Below are 24408 nucleotides of genomic sequence, written 5' to 3' on the forward strand. Positions count from 1 at the left end.
CTGTTTGACTCCAGACCCTGTTTATGATTTTTAAAACTCATTTTTAAAAATTATATAGATAATTCAAGGACATGTTCTTCATAAAATAATTAAACAATGGGGAAGCCCACTCTTAATCATTTGATTTAGATCTTCCCAACCGTTTCTCTGAGCATTTACATACCTATGCAATTTTTTAAAATATTAGAATGATGCTATTATCCTGCAATGACTTCTCATCATTTAAAATCCAAAGTTTTCGGAACCATTGAGTCAAAGTTTTTTGGAAAACTGCATATTTATATCTATGCAAGGAGATCATCTTAATGGAGTGATCAGAAGTGTCCACCACCAGCAATGAAAATGAAGAGGAATTTTCATTCAAAAGGCTTATCAGCTCTCTGTTCTGCTTCTGTAAATATGCTTGCTGCATGGGCTGTACTTGAAAGTGACTAAAGACTCACCTTCCCTTTTGTTTGATCTGTTTAAGCAACAAATGTAACTGTTTGTACCCCCTACCAACTCACCCTTTGTAACACTTTGTAACTGCCGGTAACCCATAGCAACTCCCACCCTTTGTGACACAATGTAACCACCTGTAATAATAGCAAGCATAGCAATTCCCAATGGCCTGATGACAAATTAACCAATCAGCCCATGTCAAAAAGGGTCTATATAAGGAACGTTGCCACTGAATTCCCTGCCCAGATCTTCAGAATGCTAGCTCCTCTGAGACCACCCGCGTAATATACCTGAGTTCTCCAACTCTCCCAGTGCTGCTTGGTTTCTTGCTGGTCTAATTTGTCTCATTTCTGCAACAAGACAAAGTGACATAAGGTGTCCCCTGATGGAACACACTGACAAGAATACGTCATTTGTATAGTTTCACTGCACAAAATGCACAAGCTCAGAATTTAATCATGAAGGATTTTTAATATAGGCCCAAACTTAGGAAAAGCCGGAAAAAAAAAAAAAGAGAGAAAAGATTTCTGTACTCAAAAAATATTGATACTCTGAAAGAAAAGAAGGTTGAGGAATAGTTCCAGCTTAAAGTAGACTAAAGACACATGACAATTAAATGTAATGTGTTATACAGGATTGGATCCTAGTTCAGAAAAAAAGGAGTGGGGAGATCTATGAAGGACATTGCTAGGGCAATTGTTGAAATTTAGATATATTAGATAGTAGTATTTTGTCAATGTTTACTTTCTTGGATTTGGAACACCCAGTTGGTTGGCTAAGCCATTCTCCATTTCCAGCCCTTTTTTTTGTCTGCTTCTACTCATGATGCTACAAAAAACGATGCTTAATTTCCCAGTCCTTTTTGCAACTAAAGATGGCCATATGATACTATTCTGGCCAATGACAAGTGAAAAGAACTCTGTTGTTGCCAATGTCTTTTCTTTCTCCTCTGTGCTGATCTATTGCACAGAGAAACAGTAGCCACCTTATAACCAAGAGAATGAAAGCCGCATCCTGAGGACTGTAGAGCAGGAAGTTAGTAGGGGCTTCGCTCCTTCATAATCTACCCCCAGCTTCCCTCCCCCTCAGCTGAGCATCTGTTACACATGATAAATAAATTCTTATATACTTAAACCTCAGCTAATTGGGTTTCTCTTACAGTTGAAGACAGTAGAAAATGGCACATCATGCTTTATTCTCTTTCACAGGATTTATCATTATTAGACATTATGGGTTATATTTATATGTTGATTTGTTTATTCTCAAACTTATCTTAGAAAGTAAACTTATTAAGGAGGAATTTGATCTGTTTTACTTTTTTCTGTATTCCAGAATCTAGAACAGTATCTGATGAGTTAAGATGATCAGTATTAATATTTGTCTGGTAAATGCATTGCTTTGCGTCTTATTATGTTCACATTAGTAGCTGATGTCTACCTATTTTTTGTATTGGCATTTTTAATAACAGGGATATATAATATGTTGGAGTCCCATGATTTTATTTATCCATTTAGTTATTTGCATGTTCTTTTTTTTTTTTGTCACCCACACTGCAAAAAGACTGACTCATTATACTTCCACCAATGGCATATGAGATTCCCCATTTCCCTACACTGTTCACCACGTATATATATATTAATCAACTTTTACTTCTGCCAGTCTGAGGGGAGCAGTAAGGAGGCCATATCTCAATGTTGATTTCATTTGCATTTTTATGAAAGCTAGTGAGGCTGATTATCTTTGTATATGTTTATTGGACCATTAATTTTCTCCATATCCTTTACATAATTTAATCTAAATCTATATCATTAAAAATTATAGCTGTTCTTTATATATTCATAGATTAAACTTTTGCCTGTTTTTTATGTTGTAAACATATTTAATCAGACTGCATTTGTTTTTAAATGTTATTTATGGAAACTTTCGTTAAATAAGAATTTTAGTATTTCATGTAATAAAATCCACCCAGTTTTTCCTTTATGATGTATACATACTATATCTTACTTAGAAATGCCTTATCCACATAATGATTATAAATATATACAACAGTATTTTCCTTCCAATATTTTTATAGTTTTGATATTTTATATTTAGCACTTCAGTCCATCTGTTATTTATATTTACGTATGAAGTTAGAACAGATCTAATCATGTTTTTATTCAAATGGATAACCAATTGTCATATCACTAATTTTTTCTTCCCTGATTTGACAAAAATAAAATCATATATACACTTGGCACTTGGGGCAGGGAACTTGCGACCCACATGGGGCTTCCTGACTGTGGAATATAGATGCAGAGAAGCCCTTGCCAAAGGCCTCTGGAACTCCTTCCTCTCCAGGAATCAGCTTCCTGCTCCAGCTGAAGGCCTTTACACACACACGCACACACACATGCGCGCGCGCACGTGCACACACACACACATATCTACTTGTTTTAAACTCTGTTGAACAATCTATTCATTTTAATAATATTATCTCACATTTAAAATTGGTATAGCTTATAGTATATTTTGATATATCATACAGAAAGTCCCTCCTAGTCATTCTTATTTCAGGCAGATGTTTCTATCATCCACAAGAGCCCAATCTGTTAGCCTCCATACTGCATTGCTTCTCCTTTGAGTGTTAAATTTGGAAATTCACAATATTAGCATGAAAAATTAAGGGAGCTAAAAAGTTTTAATTTGAAGCATAGCATAAGTTATGATAAATAAAATAAGAGATTTCAAGGTTTACTTTTTACCCATCATATGTACTTCATATTTTACCCTGGCTTTGTAATAAAAGTTACTTAAAATTTTTAAAAAGCCATTGTTAAATAGAATTGTGTATTAAAATCAATCTTCACCTGTGAAGTATTAGATTGACTCTTAGCTAAAATGAGCAGGACATTAAGAGTACCTTTGATGCTTTTTTAACAAAGGCATGATTCATCAAAGGCTACTATTTAAGCTTCTGAGAAAGCTTAGATATTTGAACATAGGAGTTAAACATCCTACTGAATGTGGTTTCAATTTTCAAATGGGAAGTACAGACCAAATAAAATTTACATACGATTTTCTTGAACAAATGCTTGAAATCTGATCATTTGTATGGAAAATTTGAGTTTTATGGTCAGAAAAACATCTATAAAATCCCACTTGCTAATTAATGGTGAACTGTCAGAGAAATAGATGATGAAAATTTAAAAATAGACATTCTTTATGATAAAATATGTAATGCCATATTTTTATGTAAACATAAATTTTAAAATATTTTATATCATTTTCCTCTAAGGAAAAAAAGATCCTTCAATTATGTTCAACAAATCTTTATTTTTAAAACAACTTTTACCTTATTTCAACTCTTCTGACCAGTCTCAATAATATTTTGAAACAAAAACGATGAAAATGACCAAACAAATAAAATAAGCTGATCTGTTGGCCACTCTTATTTTCCTAGCACAGAGAGCCAACGTGGGAAGGCACTAATCCAGTCCTCAAGTAGTTCTGCCTTGCTGTACTCAGGGTTTAAAAGTTAGAGACTGACAGCATACTTATTGAATCTCCTAGTACCGTTTTGACTTCACTGAAGTATAGGCAAAGTGATCTTGTAGCAAAAGCTAAAACGAAAGGCACATTTGCCCCTGATCCCTCCTCCTGTCCCACTTTGTAAAATTAAAGTTACCATAGGAAAGGGAGCTCTGGAAATATCTAAGGGGAAGAAGAATAAATGAGAGGGTGGATAAAAATCCAATGTCTATCCAACCATAAAACCTAGCAGAAGAGACATCAGGGAACAGAGCAGCAAATTCCTTAGGGAAAAAAAAAGTGTAGAAAGGAATGAAAATGAATGAATATACGAAAAGGGATTGAGAAGACTTTTTTTTTTTTTTTTTAGTTTTAAGTATATCAACCCAAGGTGATTATTTATTTCTATAAAAGGGTACTTAATGGACCTTGGAAGTACATACAGAGTGATCATGGAAAGTGACAAGGGCAGTCCCATTTTTTTCACAAAGATGCCGGGATATAGTTGCATTAAAACACGTCCTATACTTATTCTTTTCCTATTTTTATTACTATTACTCTCCCTTCTCCATTTTGATGTTACAAGCCATATCTACACAGATAATTGAAGTAGTTTAGGAAATCAAGTAGCTTTTTAATTTTCCCCTCAAAAGGGAAGGATATTCTTTAGAAGTTACATTTTGTAATTAAAAGTGGAAGGAGAAACCCAGCAATTTCTTGTTGAAATCATGTGTAAGCAGCAGGAAAATCCATTACCATTCTGTCACTCTTAAAAACCAAATTAGCTACCAAAGCTACAAGGATTAGGAAAAATTACATCTCTTTTAAAATACACTTTTGAATGTTTCTGCCAACGTCAAGAACTCCTCCTGGAAATAAACTTATCATTGAGACAAAATTCAGTAAAGTTATTTATATGTCCAGGAAAAATAGCATTTTGTGTTGAGGAGGTGAGTTACACGTCAGATTATGTTGGCACAGGCAGGTGGGATTCAACATTTTTCACGTCTCTTTTCCCTTCCTTTACTAAACTTCCTTATTTTTCTACTCTTAGTTTTACTAAGCTTCACTTAGCTTCACCAGCTTAATAGGGTCTGGGCAGACAGCACATATATGATGTCCTGAAAACACATTGCCTTATGTATACAATTGTTTTTGACAATTCAGAGATTTCATGGCATGATTCTATCTCTTTTTTTTCTTTAAAATCAAATGTTTAGGCCAAAGTTAGAATTGCACGTGCATTTTTATGAATTGGCATATTTAAATGTTACAATTGCATATTTAAAAGGGGAATTTGATCTTTTTTTGCTCTTTCTTCGTTGGGCCTCCATCTTTTCCTAGTTCATTACAGAACATTTTCATATCTTGGTATATCTATCTATTCAGCATCTGTTTCTCCTCAATCGCAATTCTCATTTAAGAATAATAACTCTGGCCTCTTTAGACATATTTTATTTTGCCCCCACCTATGAACTTCAGCAGGGTGTGTTGAAGGTTAACAGCTTCATTTCTGGAATTCTCTTGGATCCTTTTTGGAGAAAACTGCCAAAGTATATAAGGAGGGCTAAAATGTACCCGGGCTCAGCCAAGTCCTTTGAGGAAGGCTCCACAGAGCTGTACTTTATGCCAGCTCCCTTCTGTTATCCTGGCTTCATGATTCCACTCAAGAGTTTATATCTTTTGCTCACATGAGAAAAGAATCTTTGGATTAATAGAAGCAACAAAATCTTTGTTTATCTAACAACACTCTACCTTGTCCACTAAGAGGCAGAAAATTGCTTTTCACTGGACTGAACTTTCTACCCTTTCCCTTTTCTGTCCCCCAGCACCCAGGGTCATGAATGATTCCATTGCTCATTTTCTAACTCTCACATCAATTGTCAGCAATGACCAGCCTTACTCAAAGAACTTTTCCCCAAATTGCTGAAATAGTAGAAAGATTAAGTGAATGACAAAGACATTGTTGCAAATGGTTAAAAGGACCTTTTAGCAGTGCTTGCCTGAGGGGCATTGGGTCACAGTGTCAGTCCATTAACATCCTGTCTATCCTATCACATACATCAAGCAGTTTGCTTCAGTTGTGACTTGCTGTTGCAAGAGGCAGTAAACTCAACCCAAAGTAGTTCAAGCAAAAAGGTATTTTAGTGGCTTGTTTAAATGAAAAGCTCAGAGGTGGAGTGTCTTCTTCTGTAGCTAAACGTGGGAGCTCTAAATATGTTATAAAGCCACTGTTTTCTCTCTGTAGATCTCTTGGCTTTTTTTCTCCTTAGCGTTGGCTCATTCATAGAAAGGTTCTCCCCACAGACTCACAGGATGGCTGCAGAAGCTCTAGAACTTAATCTTCTCAGTTTCACATCCATAAGCACTCTTGGAGATTAACCAACCCTGGAGTGGTTCTACCTTAGGACTTGTGACCAAGACAATGACTTATTCATATTGTGTAAATTATTTTATATTAAATTTTCTTGTTAAAAGGAAATGTATCTTTTACGTTGGTTCATCTTTTAGCCTTTCTTCTAGTTTCATTGTTTTGTCTTATTCGGCATGTTCAGTTGAAATGATATTGTCCCAAATGATATCATCCTAAGCGATATTGTCATATTGACTCTAATTGGGTCATATGTCCATTCCTGTCCGTTCACAATAAGAATATGATATGTAATTACCCTCAGCCTCAATGCCCCAGTCCGCTTCTGTAGTCAGACGGGTTTATTCCATCTGACTTACACGAACTGAATATGGAGGAGGAAGAGGAATATCTACTGGGAAATAAGGGTATGGTTTCTATAAAATAGTGAAATAGATACTGTGAAGCAAAAACATCATGCGTCCAGTTCTTCATCTTTTTGAATATGCCTTTTATTATATACAGTGGCCTGAAATTTGTCAGTATAGTGAGTAGGGAGTTCTAAATGATAATACAGAAAATATAACTTTGGAGGTGTTTTAGATCAAAAGTAGATCTGCTACGCTATATTGACTGACTTTCATAGCCTGTAAATACTTTTCCTCAGTTAGTGCCTCACATCTCCAGCTTTGGAACATTAGCTATTTCAAGGTCATAACAAAAGAAAGTGCGGTCCATGGCCAAGACAGACAAAGCCTTGAATCATTAGATAATCCAGCACTATCTAAAGGACACTGGAAAACCCAGGTAGCTATTTATGCTGCATGTACCATCCCGCAGGCCCCATGTTTTTCTGGCCTCCTTCTCTCAAGCCCCCTTAAATTCAGTTGTTCTCCTGACTTTATGTAGAACATTGGGGCCTCAGCTTGTGTCTAGTAATTTCAATTCTGCTATTGGCTGGAATTCCATCTGTCAAGAAGATTTTGCAGTCAGCCATTTGATAGTAGAAGAGTTAGCCCATGAAATTGGATTTCTTATATCTGGAAAGAGGAGCACCCCTGGAGATCTGACATGTTTTGTGAAAATTAGGGGTTAATTTTTGCTATTCCTGGTTAGTCTCTGCTGAACCTAATGCATTTCAACATTTGTGGATAAAACACATACACACAACTAAGAATTTTTTTCTATTTTTTATTGTAATTTAAGAAACTTCATGGCAAGAGAATCTAATCAACATTAAACTATTTGCTTCTCTCCACAGTAATTTCCTCTCTGTCAATGCACAGACATGCATTTTTACTTACTTATAATTAGTGTGAACGTACTCATTTTTTGCTTAAGAAAGATTTTCTTTACCTTGGCATTGGGATTTGTTTTCATAGGCAAAGAAAATACTGAGAACGAGAAGGAACCATCACTGGAGAGCTGGGAGGATTATGTGAGGTCATTTAATTCCAGAGCTAAAGAAACCTTAAAGGACCCTGAACACCCCACCCCCATCCCCCATATCCTCCCTGACCGCCTTTCTAGGCTAATAGTCATTAAGCAGCTTTCCCACTGAAGCAAGGGCCTCTCTAGATCTCACTCCTCAGCATCAAGGGTGGATTCTCTCCTCTAAAGGAAAAATGAAGTCCCACCCTCTGGGTCTGCTAGGGTCCACTTGTCTGTGATGGGCATGCATGCACCCTTGCCCCCTGCTTTACTGTATTGTTAGATTATCTAAATGGTTTCCCATGCAGGAAGGAAACAGAAACAGTCCTCCATACCATTGCCTCAAATGTCCTTTCTTTAAAAAACAAACAACAAAAAAAAGTGTAATTACACACCAATAGTTTTAAACCTATCAAAGCATAAATTTGCCAGTCTTTTTTCCTAAGTCAAAGAAGAGAGAAATTAGACTTAATTAAAACCGGCAACTATTTGGACAGCTGTCCTTGGGTTCATGGCTCGTGAAAGGATTTCGCTTCAAACCCTGCTGCCTAAGTCCTTTGGGAGTTTCATAGAAAACCATTTAGGCTCCTCATCTGGGCAGTGCCTGGCTCTCGCTTCCAGAGTCACTCAGGAGCAGGCATCGCGAGTTGCGCCTTGAGACTCCTTCCGCGGTCAGGCTCTTTGAGCACTTGCGGTAAAGCAGAGAAATGCAGAACTTCGAGACACACTAGTCCCTTTCTTCTGTTTGGTAAACTTTAGGCCTTGAAGGCTACTCTGAGAAGATCCTGAAAATTCCTCCAGGGCTGAGGGAGGGAGGAGGATAAGGCACAATCTTCCTTTGTGAGTTTTTCTCTGGTTCTTCACACTTTCACTCCGCGGTGAGTTTTTTTCACTCACCCCCGCCCCCCGCTCCCGCCCGCCCCCCCAGGGCTTGAATGGTCTCTGAAAGACATCCTTCGAAGGAGAAGGGGGAGGGATAATACTACAGGTAGATGCACCCGCACAAAGCAGCACGTTTTCCCTCAAGACCCTGGAGAGGAGGAAGAATCAGCTTAGAATTTGGCTGATCAAGTGCACGCGGAGCAGCAGCTGAAGCAGCCTTCTAACAAGGCTATTCGGACTTGAAGCGAATGCTGGGGCCAGCGCGGGTCACCGACTGCGGGCCAGGGGCAGGGCCGACCCCAAACATCGAGAGGCTAGGAGGCCGAGGAGCCAAGGGTTAGGAAATGTGACCTTGGCGACCCCAAACGCCCCCGCCTCCTTTGCTCGCTGCTCCACCTGCCCGCGGTGCGCATGAAGCTGGCGGCGGAGGCGATGGCTAGCCTCGCGCCCTTAGTGGCTTCCATCAGCCACCAAATGGTGGCTTTGTAGACCCTGCAGCTGCTGTAGCAGGAGTGAGGTTGGGGGGACCGTCCGGGGGCCCCCAGGAATCCACGCAACCCAGACCACGCGTCCGCCGCTCCACCGTGTGGCTCAGGCACGCTGCGGGCCGAGCCAGGGCTGGGGCGCGAGGAAGGCAGTTGGGACAAGAGGTCCAAGAATGAAGAGTCTGGGTTGCGGGCGAGCTCCCCAGAGGTGGAGGTGGTGCGAGCAGCAGAGGGGGTCGCGGAGCTGCTGCCCTTTCCCCGGGGTTGCGAGCCCTGCACCCTGGCCCGAATGGCATTGCGCAGTGCGCTGGCCCGCGTGGTGGACTCTACCTCGGAGCTGGTCAGCGTGGAGCAGACACTGCTGGGCCCCCTTCAGCAAGAGCGGTCCTTTCCCAACCACCTGAAGGTGAGTCTGGCCTCCAGCATCCCGCATCCCCCACCTCAGCGCAGAATCCCCCTGCAGGGCTCAGGAGGCCCTTGCAGGTCTGGGCTGCGGGGCTCAGAGACCAGGTGGGGCCACATGATACCAAGCGGAGCTGCCCATCACCATTCACCGCTCGGAATAGTGGTGCGGGGAGGTGACACGCGGGAGACTCCGCACTTGGGGCAGGGAACGCGGGGCCCACCTGGGGCCTAGTCTGCGTAAGGAACAGTGACTGGCAGGAGGCTTCCCAAAGGCCTCTGGAACTCTTTCCTAGCGCACATAAATCGGCTTCCTGCTTCAGCCGAAAGCTTTTTCCACAGGTGCAGTTTCTAGGCTTGGAGGACAGAATCCCCTAGTCCCCCTTCCAAATTAATCACCCTTCCTCCAGAGCCTTAAATATACGTATTAAATTTCCTCTGCTTTTTTTTTTTTTATGACGAAATCGCCTACATTAAAGTTCTTTCAAGCTCATGAATCGCCATTATTTTTGCATAAATACAGTTCCTCACAGAGCTCAGGGACCTTACAGAGTCGTCCTAAATTCTCATAGAGTCCCGGGTGTTGAAGCGTGAATACTAATGCTAACTTCCTGCTAAATCGTGCAGCTCATATTTGGAGGACGCAGTTTCCCCTTAAGGTACCAAACTAGTTAGGCAGGAAATAAAGCAGCTGCCGTCCAAGGTGAGTGGAATCATAGAAACCTGGGGGTCTGGGTTCCAGCATTGGGCTTGCCATTAATCAATTTAATTGGTTTAAGGTCATAAATCACTTTGAGACCTGGCTTTCCAATTTTGACCTGGAACATTGCTTTATTCATTCCCTTTGGGAGTCTATCAGAAGGAAATGGGGGAGGGGTGATGAAGAAAGCTTGGAATACTTCTCAGGAATCACCATTCTAGCTGTACAAGCCAAAGTTTGGGAGAAAATTGCTATATTCAATTGCATTATACACTGTACAAGACATTTAAAAACCGAACACAATAAAGCATATCATACACACAAATAAGCATTGTTACTCTACACTAGAATTTCTCAGCGTCCTCCCTATTGACATTTTCTCTGGACAACTGTTGTCGCGGCAGGGCGAGAAGGGGGTGGGGAGCGGCGAGTTGTCCTATGCATTATAGGGTGCTTAGCAGCATCCCTGGTCTCTACCCACGAGATGCCAGCAGCAGACACACACCCAACCAAGTATTGCCAAATGTGTGTGTGGCAGGGCTTCGGGATGGCGGAGTCGGGGAGAGCGGGTGGCGGGGGTAGGGAGGTTTGGGGGGGAGAAGGGGAGACGGAGCTAGACCACCTCTAGATGTGAAGTACTACTCCACTAACCTTAGAGTGTTAAATAATAAAGCTACATTTCACCAATACTCTCAAGTGTAAGATGCACCTTTTTTTGTACCTCCAAGAAATAAAAATCTTACCAATTAAATAATGCCATACCTTTGATTTTAAGATAAAAACTAATTTCAGAGGTTTTTGAAATGTGAAAAACCGTATCTTAGAATTGATGAAATAGGAAGTGTTATATGACGTTAGAAGAATATACGGAACATTGATAGGTTGGCAAAAAAAAAAAAAAATGTTTGCTCTCCTGGCGTTAAAGGGAAAAAAAGCACTTCACGGAACCACCTGTGTGATCCAAAACCCAGAAGCAATGAAAGGGTCTGGGCCTTATGGGAAATGAAAATTAGTTCATTATGGCAGAAGGCAAGAAAGGATGCTGGAAAGGTAAGTGGGGTCAGCTGGGGAAAAGCCTATATGTCATGCCGAGGACCTTAGATTGTCTTACAGGCAAAAGGTAGCCATTTGAATAATTGAGGCAAGGCTTGGAGTCTAGATAAATCATGGGAGGCAAGGCTGAGATTTGGAAAACAGGTCGGAAGATCATTGTCAGAGGGCCCGACCCAGCTGGTAGCAATGGTGTCTTCTGCTCTGGACTACACATCATGCCCATTACGCTTCATGCGGCTGTCACTTCTACTTAATCATTTTAACCCTTTCCACTTGATTTTTTGTGCTAAACATTTTCTACTCTCAAGTTTCTTCATCCAAACCTCAACCTTCTCACTCCTTTTCTGAGAAAATTGAGGCCATCTGACTCAAATATCTTCCTTTCTACCTAAAAAATCTCATCTTCACTCATTTTCTTTTTTGTCTCTAATAATGAAATGCTGTTTGATTCATACCACCCCTCCCCTGTCCCCAAGTAAGTTTTTTCTCTTAAGTACTGGAACAAATCTTTCATCTGCCCTTAGAGCTTCTTCTATCAATTCCCTCCTCTCATATTTTCTGTTGCCACTACTCTGCCAATTCTTCTCAGTCTGTAAACATGCTTGAAGCTTCCTTCACCTACTCAGCCCCTTTCTTTTCTTCCTTGTCATGCACAAACATGCAGACATCTGCTAGTGTTGCTGCCACTTTCTAGAATTGTCCAGAGTGCTCATTAGGGACAGGGATCTGCAGCTTTTCTTTGCTTTTTTTCTTTATCTTTTTTTTTTTTTTTTTTTTTTTTTACTACTGGCATCTGCTATTCACTTGCAGGAGAGTAATAAGTTTTAAGGCTCCTGAAAACAGCTAGTTTTTGTTTTTGTTTTTGTTTTTGTTTCAGATTTCTGGGAGAGAGGCAGGGAGAGGTTTCTCTGGATGATTTGCCTCCTGGCCAACATCTCAGAATTTTGCTTGGTTCGCGGTTTGGAGAAAAGGTATTATCTTCATTTAGTCTGTAGAGTAATGATTATAAAGCATTTAGACATAAGGACACAGCCTTTCTAGCAGGCTGATTGTACAGACTTGGCTTCATTAATACTAGTGTTAATTCAAACAATTTGGAAGAATATTTTTTATATTTTTAAATTAAGAACATGCAGATTGATTTTATAATGCCAGAATGGTTTCAGGAGGATTTGTGCTAATGGAAATAACACTTGTGTATCACTTGGAAGTACATGGAAACTTCCCCAACCTCGGTTCTCTTCTCTAGTGTTACTTGCCACAGAAAGGAGGAGGACTCACTTGAACTAAAGCCACAGCCAGATGACAGGTATTAGGAACCCCGAAGTAGAGATGCACAGCACAGCACAGCTATCAGGTCCCACAGGGCATTTCAAACCTACTGTGCCACTTCCTGCTGTAGGCTCTCAGGCAAGTAGCCTTCCTGTACCTCAGTCTTCTCACCTGGAAAGTGGGTTTAGTGATAGTTAACTTTATATGGTTATTGAGATAATGCATATAAGGTCATAGCTAGTGGTTTCCCATAGTAAGCCTCAATATATTTGAGCTTTTAAATGATTAATTATTATTATTATTATTATTATTATTACTATTACTATTAACAGGTTGATACCTCATGAATTCTTTTTAACTATTATCATGAATTCCATTCTCAATATTGATGGATCTGACTCATGAATTTTTATAAACTTTTCTGAGACCATTAGCAAAGCAAAGTTAGGATGACCCAGGGACTTCCAATAAGCCTCCATGATCTAGAGGTCAGCTTTAGCCCATGTCCGATGGCTTAGAGATGTCACCATTAAGTAGCTCAATGATCAAACCACTGAGAATGAAGGCAGTGGAAATTTCAGTCATGAAGGCAGAGAAACTCTTACCACAATAATAATGGGTATCTTTATAGCATTGTACTTTTTTCTTAACATTCCTTTTAACATGTAGAGATTATCAAACTTATGCAAAAAAAAAAAAAACAACAACAACATGAAATCAGTTCTTCATGGTGGATAAAAAGTGCTTAGCAATACTTATTATTGTTAAATTTGGTGGAGACGATGGAGTTAACCAGCTTGACATTTATTACAGGAGGAAACTGAGGCTCAGGAAAATTTAGGATTTTGCTGAAGATTTCACCTCTGGGAAGTGATGGCTCACAATTCAAACATGGTTTTGTGTGATGCTTTCTGACAAATCACACTGCTAGCTGTAGAGGGTATTATGAGCATCACACTGAAATAAAGTACATGAGAGTGCATAGTTGACAGGGCACAGTCATACAGGCTGTGCACTGCACATCATTTGGGATGCAACAGTCACATTGTAGATTGGGTATTTTAGTTAGCTGGGGCTGCCATGGCAAAATGGCAGAAATCAAACCACAGACATTCAGTTTCTCACTTTTCTGTAGGCTGAGAAGTCCAAGATCAAGGTGCTAGCAAATTTGGTTTCTGGTTTCTGGTGAAAGCTCTCTTCTTTAACTTTGTAGTTGGCCACCTTCTCACTGTGTCCTCACATGGCCTTTCCTCTGTGCATGTGGAGAGAGAGAGCTCTGGTGTCTCTTCCTCTTCATATAAGGACACCAATCCTATTGGATCATGGCTCCATGTATAAGCTCATTTAACCTTAATTACCCCACTAAAGGCCCTATCTACAAATACAGTCACACGGAGGTTAGATTTTCAACATACAAATTTTGCGGGGACATAATTCAGTTCATAACACTGGGTGATTTGTGTGCCTCTTTACATGGTGGCCATTTTACATGGGGCCAAAAGCGCCAAGTAAATGTCAAAATCATTATCAAACTAGTAATACTAGCAGGGATGCTTTAGGCCCTAGCCACCCAAAAGAGCATAGAAATGTGCGGGACACCAAAAGGAAGCCAGGCTAGGATATTACAGCTGCTGAAATAGACCGACTCACAGAGACCATTAACAAGCCAATTATGAAGTCACTGATTGAGTTTGTCTGTCTTCCTCTGAGAGTTCAAAACATTTCTAGTTGCTAAGTGTTCTGTTCTAAAGCAAATTTCATGGAAACTATGGCTGATGCCAACTGTTGGAGGCAGAACTTTCCTGCCATTGCAGATTAAACTTGCCTGTGAGCTCGCTCATTTCAATTAGCTAATTCTGGTACCAAATATTCCATCACTGGTGTTTTTTTTTTCTTTCTTCTCCCTACAGAGCAAGAGCAGTGCATTTAAAACTGTTGGCTTTGGTTACACAGTCATTGTAGTGCTCTTTGAAAACTGCAAGTATGAATATTGGGTTACTCAGAGGAAGACATTGGTGATGAGTGCTCTTTTGTCCATTAACATTAGTTAGTGAAGCCGAAAACCACCATTTCCACCATCACCACCACCACCAGCACCACCACCACCACCACCACAAAAAGCATCAGTTAGTGAAGCCAGTTTCTGGGAATTTAGAATTCTGTTTTCAAAAATTACTTACACACTATTGAAGAAAAAAGGTACTCATAGTCATATGATTAGTAGTCATAGCCAGGGGATTGCTGCCGACTTGAGACAAAATTGTGATTATATGTTAGAAAAAGGCCCAGTGACTACTCTAATAGTAGCTTCATTACAGCTTTGTAATTCCATATAATGAGAATGATATGAGAACCAGGGTATTTAGACTTTCTGAAATGAAATTTTGCAAAGGATATTGCAGGAAGGCCCTAAAACAAAACAACTTATTTTTGACATGTTGGTGGAAATGCTGCCATGCTGTATTTTATAGGTTTTGGGTTCGTCTTGTGTGCATACCTGAATCAAGTGTTTGTATCCATCACAAAGTGCTTTTCACAGACTTTTCTAATGAAAATGGTGACATGCCCAAAGCAAATGCATAAGGAACCTTAGTTACTTGTGAGTGTTTACACAGGATACAGCACAAGTAAAAATATTTAATTTCCTGTGGACGATAGACTTTATGGTGAATGGCAGATACTTTGGTTCTTCATTGGGTGTTTTATTAATGCACAGTTGCATATCTACTTGAGATTGATCTGGGTTTTAGTCAACTTGTGACAGCTCTAGGCCCTGTGAATTTGTAGTTCAAAGCCAGATGTTGATGAACCAAGTGAAATTGTGGCAATTTGTAGCATACTGTTTCTGATAGTATGGTTTTCACAATATCCCTCTAAATAGAGAAATGACATTCCTGTTTTATATACACATCCAGTGTATATAGGATTGTAAGGGGTCTGGGAAGAGAATTTGTGTTCCTTTGTAGGGTTCAGCGCTGGGAGGCTTTAGTGGAGAGTGGTCTACTTGCCAGGTTGAATCTCATTTAGGCCAGGCTCCATCATGGAAAGCTGGGAAAAAGCTCATTCTTTCTTTAATACTCTCTGTAGAGGACATTAGGCATTCAGGGAGAGCGAGAGAGGAAAATGTGAAAAGAAACAAGTTTGTGGAAGCCATTGTAAGAGAATATAGCTCAAGACATGACTGTTTTGAAAAGAATCAACTTATTTTAAAGCTGGTGGTTAAGGAAATATGAACTGATTTATGATTTATGTAGACATAGAAGTGATTTTGAAGATGACGTGGTAGGAAAAACCCGAAAACCTTCCTTATGGATTGTTTAAAAGTTATCTGCATTTTAGAGCCTGTAAAGTCATATTGTATTTCAAATTTATTATCCATTGGTATTGGTTTCAGAAAACAAGCTTTGAAAATGACTCCTGCTGCCAGATTCTTTTTGCCTTCAAGCCTTCGGTGTTGATGGGAGTGTTTATTTTCAGAAAGAAGCTAAAAAGGGGCTTAACTTTTCTTCCCTTTTCGGATTTTGCAGGTGCATTTTAAGCCGCTCAAGGACTCCAGATGTGCATATTAATAAACATAATGCAGAAAGTTCAAGTGTTGTGGTTTTTCTAAGAGACCTCCCTTACACGAAGTAAAAGAGAACAGAGCAGAGGAAGGGAGAGCTCCAGCTAGGTTTCTGATTAGCTAGGAGTTGGCCATACATGGGGTACAGAAGGTTCCATGCCCTGAATATCTTCCAGATGGCCAAGACTTCTCAATTATGTTGCAGGAAAGCGGGATGGGCCAACAGTCCAACCTTTAGTTTGTATCAGATTAAGGCCAATTCGAGCTTTGTAATACTCAAAACACTCAGTTAACCTTAAAAAAAAAATAGTGTGAATATGGCCAAAAAGAAACATGCAACAATTCACTTGTAGACACTTTTATTCTATCCCCAAAGCTAGTTTGGTGCCTCCTCTGCTTGTTCCCATGGTGTCCCTGTTCAGCCCATTGTGGCATCTACAGCTCTGCTGATGGCCAGTCTGTTGGCCAGTCTGTCTCCCGTACTGAACAGTGTGCTCTGCACTCTGAGTCATCATGGCACTGGGCCCAGTTTCTGATTCGGGGTTGGTCTTTGATGAACATCTGAGTTTTGAAAGGGAAGTTAATTCTAGCTCTATCACTCTGTTGTGTGATTTAGGTATATCGTTTAATCTCTTCAAGCCACATTTCTTTTCATCTCTCATATCTGTGGACTCCTGTGAGCACTGAGTGAGACAAGGTACATAAGGAGCCTCACTTGGAGCCCAGTGCCTCCTTGTTGCTCAGGATCGTACACCAGACCAGTTCTTACAGCTCTGGTTTGCCATGTTACTCTCATGTTTGGAAGTCTCCAGGGAATTTTCTGGTTCGAAACACCAAACTCTGTTCTTTTCCGACTAGTCTCCCAGTCCTAGTCCCTGCTTGGCTTCAGGCCATGCTTATGTTACCCATTCTAATTGCAGGGGCCATCTCTTCCCTGTCAGTGAAATATGGCTTTCCTCAACACACCTGTGAGGTAAGCCATACCACTTCTCTGATGCTTCACACAAAACTCATGTCCTGCAAAGGTAGGCAAAAAAAAAAAAAAAAAGTTTGATTTTGAAAAAATGTTTATTGTGGTAAAAAATACCTGACATAAAATTTACCATTTTCAGTATGTGGTTCACTAGAGTCAAGTATATTAACATTGTTGTGAAACCAATCTCCTTATTTTTTTCATATTAAAAATATGAAAGTTTATATCCATTAAACAATAATTTCTCATTTTCTACTCCCCAACTCCAGCCCCTGACAGCCACCATTCTACTTCCTTTCTTTATGAGTTTGACTGCTCTAGATACCACATGTAAGTGGAATCATATAGTATTTGTCATTTTGTGACTGGTGTATTTCACTTAGCATAATGTCCTCAAGGTTCATGTATTTCCTTCCTTTGTAAGGCTGAATGTATTTACCACATTTTGTTTATCCATTCATTTGTCAATAGACACTTGAGCTGCTTCTGCCTCTTGGCTCTTGTAAATAGTGCTGCTATGAACATGGGTTTGAAAATATCTCTTGGAGTTCCTGCTTTCAATTCTTGGATATATGCACAAAGTGGAATTGTTGGATCACATGGTAATTTCAGTTTTACTTTTTTTGAGGAAACCGATACTGCGTTCTATAGTGGCTGCATGTTTTTCCATTCCCACCAGCAGTGCCAAGGGTTCCAATTTCTCCACATTCTTGCCAAAATTTATTTTCAGTTTTTTTGATAGTAGCCATCCTAATGGACGTGAGGTAAACTGGGCCATTTTTTTGAGCCCTAATTTTATTCTGCGTGATATCTCTACTGAAGAGTTTAAATAGTTTTATCTCACCAATTAGATTCCAAGTTTCTGAAGAGCATATTTTTTTCTTTTTCTCCCTTCCTCCTCCTCCTGTCCTTACTGATCTCCCATGTAGCAGAGTACTTTACTCATAATCTTAGACTGACAGAGTGCTTTTTAAATACAGAGTTTGCATTTCCATGAGCTAATTTGACCATAACAGGCTATCTATGTGGTAGCTATTTTTGTTTCCATTTTACAGATGAGAACACTAAATATTCTACAGCTAAAATATTTTTGTCCAAAGATGGCCAATCAAAGGAGCAAAGCCAGGGCTCTGATGGCAAGTCCAATGCTCCAGTGACAGAATGAGCTCTGCATCCCAGAGGTCCTGTAGCGCCCTGGGGACTGCCTGTCCTAAACTCTGTGAGATTCCTTTTGTCATTTAGGGTACTATATTCATAGGTTCTGGGGATTAGGACATGGATGTCTTTGGGAGGCCATTATTCTGCCTATCACAAGGCAGATTTCAGCTAATCATTTGGAAGAAATGTTCTGAAAACTAGAGCCATGGGTTGCCTCCCAAGCACATGAGTTTCTCCAGTGCAGCCAAGAAAGTTTTGGACAACCACGTATAGGTATGCTGTAGCAAGCATTCACACATCAGAAAAAGCTTTGTATGAACATTGTGTAGTGCTTAGATTATGAGTCTAGAAATGTCTATTATTCTATAGAATTGGGTTTTTGTATTTTTTATATTTTATATTTTTACCATAGCCCTCATCACATTTCACTGGATGTTTGGATATATGTTCTGTGTGTCTTATTCCCCTTACTAGGTTATAAGCTCTTTAGAGACCAGGCACCGTATTTTATCGTCTTTTATCCAATGTAATCAATTGGGTTGTTGAGACTTGATACACATTTGAAACAAATTTTACTGATTCATAAATTGAATTAAACAGGATGAGACCATTGTCCCAATAGATTCATGGAGTCACTACCGCACTTTAAAATGTAAATGCTGGACATCAATTTGGACCACTGTAGCAATCAATACGTTTTATATCCAAAGTTTAAAATTACATAAGACTTTAGAAGTTCCAAAACCCACTTTTAGTTTGCTCAGCCATACTGTAATTTTGCACAAAGACCAGTATAGGATATTACACAATTTCTGGAAGCATCTGGGACTTGTTAAATAAAAGCTACTGAGAGGATATGCCCTGTCATTGAATTGAAAGCACATAAGTGAAATCATCACCAATATTGATCACGTGAATTCCTACTGAAAGCCCATGAACAATTTAATATGCCGTTGCCTCAATGCTGTGATTCGTGGCCCCACTGTACATAGCAGAAACAGGAGAGGTTTGATTGGAGGCCATGATGATTGGATCCATAGTTGGCCTTTAGACCTTCCAGAAAGGAAGAGAAGCAACCACCTGTTTTATTTTCCCATTCCCTGGCTTAAGAGTCCCATGGAAAGCTATTCCTATTAATTTGTTTTCTTTGACTGTTAATATATTTCAGAAAGGATGAAAAGGAAACACTGTACTAAAATAGTAAAATAAAGAGACTTTGCAAAGCTTGCCAGAGATCTGAAGTTTACCCAGGGCCTTGGGGACCAGTACAGCCTAGCAGTGGAATTTTATTATATATATATAATTTTCCCCAAATGATGCTTTCTTTGATTCTTTGTAGTAAACTTGAAGTTAACTTCAGATTTTAGGCCCACAAATATACTTTTAAAGGCATTTTAATCTTCTTTGGATGATGAATATCTTTGCAGACTGGCTAATAGGCACACATCTGCACACATTTCAATGCTTTCTTCTAGTTTGAATTTCCCTTTGCATGCTTCTTTGATCCTCCCACTTTGTACTTAGAATCAGATTACTTCTATAAAGCAAGCGGACAGTTTCCCTTAGTGTGGATCTACAGGATGTAGTCCAGAGTCATTTCCCACCTCCTTTCCCATTCCAAAGTAATATGCTCCAGCAATATAGGTTGCCTCATGAATTATGGGGCAGATTATCTAAATAGCCCCTCAATACCTTTTGAGCAAAAATGAGCGACACACAAAGGCAGGACTCAAGAATGCTTTAGAGAGAGAGAGAGAGAGAGAGAGAGAGAGAGAGAGAGAAAGGAAAAAAAAGAAGCATGGCAGCCAGTGAATCCTTGAGTAAGGAGATTCTGTAGCATGTTTATCTTTCCTTCCCAGTTCCTAGCTTACACTGTGATCCCACTGCCACTGTTTGCCGAATTGAATAAATGGATTTTTGCTTTGCTTCTTGGAAGAAGTTCTCTAATAAACGTTCTTCCAGACAACCAGGTTTTTCTTACCCAAGTGACAAAGTTTTTATTAAGGACAAGAATAGCTTCTTTTTTTTCTGTATAAAATTAGGAAGAAAACTCTAGTTCCTCATCAAATTTTGGCTTAATGTTTAGTTATTCCTTTTGTTTTATTTTGGATTACTCATTTTTCTTTTCCTAAATTACTGAGTTGAATTCTTAGCTCATGGTTTTTCATCGATTATTCTTTACTTACATAAACATTTAAGTCTACACATTTCTCATTGTAGCTATATAGCCCACAAATGTGTGATATAGTGTTTCCATAATTGTTTAGTATAAAGCATTTTAAAATTTCAATTATTTCTTCATTGACCCGTGAATATTTACAAGTGGATTTTTAAGTCATACATGGTTTGAGAACATTATTTATGTTATTGATTTCTTACTTATTTGTATTGTGATTCGTATGATATAGACTTTGATTTGATGTTCATTAAGATTTGCTTTGTGGAATATTATATTATAGTCAGATTTCATAAATATTTCAAATATCTTTGAGAATAATATATATTAGCTTATCTTCATTGGACCAAGCTTGTGATTAGTGTTTCAATCTTTTCACTCTAGGCTGATTGTTTTGTTTGATCTATTAGTTTCTGAGAAAGTTGGATTAAAATGTCTTTATGTTTGTGGATTAAATGTAAATTTAGGTTATCATATTAGGTACACACGAGTACAAAATTGTTATATCTTCTGGAGGAATAGCTCCTTTTATTAATTTTAGTCTATTTTATCCCTAATTATTATTTTTCTGGCTTTATTTTGGCTTCTCTTTGCTTGGCATATATGTTAGTATCCATTGATTTTTAATATTTAGGTATTTTTAGTTTTAAGTGTGCTGCTTCTGCAGAACATATAGATTTTAAAAAATAAATCAAATCTGGTAATCACTCTATGTTTTATTTGGTGCTTTCTATTCACCTTACTTTATGTTTGTATATTTCTTCTTCTTCTTCTTCTTTTTTTTACCTAGATAGAACAAATAAAGTTTTAATATACTTTTCCCCTGCTGATTTTGAAGTTTTAGGTATTATTTCTCTACTTCAAGGATAACATTTACACATCTCACATGCATACTTAACAAGTCTGAAATTTATCAATTTTGCCATCTTTCTCTTGAATAAATGCAATGTGTTAGAATGTATCTCCATCCTACATGTTACTACTGTTTAGCATTTTAGAATCATCTTGCTTTTGTAAACCCCAAGTTAGTTATTATAATTTTTGTTTTGAACAATCATATCTTTAGATTCATACCATATTTTGAAATTTCTTTGTTCACTGTTGCTTCTTACATCTTATTTTTGCCTTCTTCATTGAATTTGCTCTTTTCAAATTATATCTTTAGGAAGATCTGACAGTGAAGGTCTATTTGTGGCAACTCCTTTTAAATAAAGGTATATTTATTTTACCCTGATAGTTTAGACTTTTTTTAAAAATCTAGGTTGACAGTTACTCAAGGTCATTATTCCATTTTTTTCTTCAGTTATCGTGGCTTAGAAGTTCACTGTCTGTGTTGTCATACCTTAAATCTCATTTGTCTTTTTTTCTCCGGTTACTTTTAAGAGTAGTTTTGTAATAAGAGTTTAGATTTGGATCTCATTTAACTTTTTCTGCTCAAGGCTGTCTTATTTCCTAAATCTAAGGATTCATTTTTTGGATCAATTTAGGTAATTCTTATTCATTGTTCTCTTTTAATATTGCCTCTATCACTCTCTCTGTCTCGTCTTTCCTGGAAGTCTATCTATTGGACTTCGTCATTCTGTCATCCATGTTGTTTAATCTCTCATTCGTATTTACCATGTCTTAAACTTTTTATTTTGTGTTCTGGGCAATTTCCCCTTATTTATCATTCACTCTACTAATCCTCACTCCAGATGTATTTATTTTGGTGTTTTAACTACCCACTGAGTATTTGTCATGATATTTGTATTTGATTCTTTTTCAGGCCTGATTTTTCTTTAAACATTTTTTGATTCCTTCTTTTATGTCTTTAATCATTTTAAGCACATTTTATAGTTTCTATCTGAAATTCTTGGAGTTTCATCCTGCTGTGCATTGTATCTGCTGTGTCATGGTAAATTGTATTTTACATTTCATATTCTGAGTTTGCCTTTGACATACTCTATGGGAATACTGCTGTGGGTTATGAGCTGTGAACATGTTCATGGAATAGTCTTTTGTTTGCTTTTGCCATGTGTCCATGGATATGTCAGCCCAGCTCCAAATTTTAAGTCAATTTCTTAGCATGAGAGTTCCTAGAACATATATATGGTACAGAGACTACTCCAAACGTAAACTATTGTTTAGTACCAGTCCGCAGTTACACATTCTTGGGGCAACTTTACCTCTATCCCAAAACCAGCTCAAAAGAGAGACCAACTTTCTTTTCTTAATGAGTATTGGAGGGCAGCTGAAGTAATCTATTTTTTTTTTTTTTTTAATTTCCAGCCCTTGGGGATTTCCATTACTTTCTTGCAAGCTCAGAGATGAAGTTTGTTCTATTTTATTTAGAATTCAGGTTTTGAAGAAACTAAGTGTGCCATGTTGCCAGAATCAGAAGTCTGTGGAAAATCACTTCCATTTATTTAACAATAAATTATATGATGTGGAGCAGTTTCAGTGTACTATTTATATGTTATGGATTTTAGAATGTGAAACATTTGGGGATTAAAATTGATTTAATTAAACTCCCTGGGAACTATTCTTTCTAAATTTACATTGGAAACATCTTGAAACCATGTTCATTAAATACCAAATCCTATATTGGAACCTTGAAGGTAATGAGTATAGAGTAATAGGAGCAGAGGCTATTTGTGTGTTTGTCAAAGCTCTTTTAGGAATAAATAACAGAAGTTCAACTCCAAATGGCTTAGGTAAAAAAGGATATTTACTGACTCAGCTGAAGAATCTTGGGGTTTATTGTTTAAATACAACTAGGCTGACATGCTCAGAAAATGTTATTAGAATCTGTCTTTTTTAATCTCTTGGGTCTCCCTCCCCTCCCCCCCACCCCCGCCACCCCTCCCTGCCCTGCATTGGTTTCGTTCTCATTTGGATTTTCCTGTTATGGTAGTAAGATGTTTTCCAACAGCCCCAGTTAAAGAGAGCTTCTCTTTCCCAATCTAGCAAATATTCTGGAACTGTAGGTTTTGGCCTGTGTTGGGTTACCTGTCCATCCCTGACCAATCTAAGTGGCTGAGGGGTGATATGCTCTGACTGGCCTTGTCGCTGGAGTTGTGGAGTGGGGTCTGCTTTGGTCAAACCACACAAGCTGAGAATGGAGGAGAGTAGTTCTCTGAGAGAAAAATTGGAGAGTATCATCAGAGATGAAAATGGAAGCTGGATACAGAAAGAACAACAAATGTCCCTTGTAACCTACCTAACTGCTTATTTCTGTTTGCTGTTCATTTCAGGACAGTGCTGAGTTTAGAAATATCTGCAGTCATTTGGCTCTACAAATTGAAGGACAGCAATTTGACAGAGATTTGAATGTTGCCCACTAGTGTTTAAAGACAATAGTTGTAACATATATAGCAGTCTGACCAGTGGCATCTGTACACTTCAGAATTATAACATGTTAGTGAAAAATATTTAAAACAGTACTTTACATTTTAAAATATGTTTACACATTTGCTGACTTTTTAAATTAAAATATATTCCACTTTGTGGAACTGATATGTGTCTATATGTATACATATTTATTAGTTCATCTTAAGTATTAGTTTTAATGGAATGATACATGAATCTATATTTACATTAATGTAGGACTATGAGGTTTAATATGGTTATTTATGTGATTAAAACTCCACGGTTCTTAAAATTATCTTGAATAAATGAAATATTTGATAATTGAAGTGCCAGTTATTAAGCACTTCATTTTTTTGTTATGAGAGTGCTCTCATATCTTAATAACTTACTGTTGGGCAGGAGAAGAGCTGGTTCTAAGCCTTGTGCTTTCATATACTGATTTGTAAATTTAAAATGGTAATGAGCTATGAAGTACCAAGGATATATGGCATGTAAATACAAAGAACACTATTATTTAAGTCATGTGGAAACATCTAGCTCTTCTTACTGTTTCTAAATATTCCATTTGAAGTAGGAAGCTCTTGTGAAAAAAAGAGGAGGGAATTGGCAGGTTTTCCTATTTAGAGCTAGGAAAAGAGGTTGACTTTTTTTGTGTGACAATGATC

The 24408-nt window shown here is 38.4% G+C and overlaps 1 protein-coding gene across 1 annotated transcript; it reads left to right on the forward strand.

Annotated features, from left to right (window-relative positions):
• The first annotated feature begins 9046 nt into the window (after window positions 1–9046).
• DLEU7 (deleted in lymphocytic leukemia 7) lies at window positions 9047–23757 on the forward strand. Its single transcript, XM_016143064.2, is given in 2 exon segments — window positions 9047–9505; window positions 23629–23757. Coding segments are annotated over 2 exon segments (588 nt in total).
• Window positions 23758–24408: the final 651 nt, after the last annotated feature.

The sequence above is a fragment of the Rousettus aegyptiacus genome, unplaced genomic scaffold (assembly GCF_014176215.1).
Source record: "Rousettus aegyptiacus isolate mRouAeg1 unplaced genomic scaffold, mRouAeg1.p scaffold_m13_p_11, whole genome shotgun sequence".
NCBI lineage: Eukaryota > Metazoa > Chordata > Mammalia > Chiroptera > Pteropodidae > Rousettus > Rousettus aegyptiacus.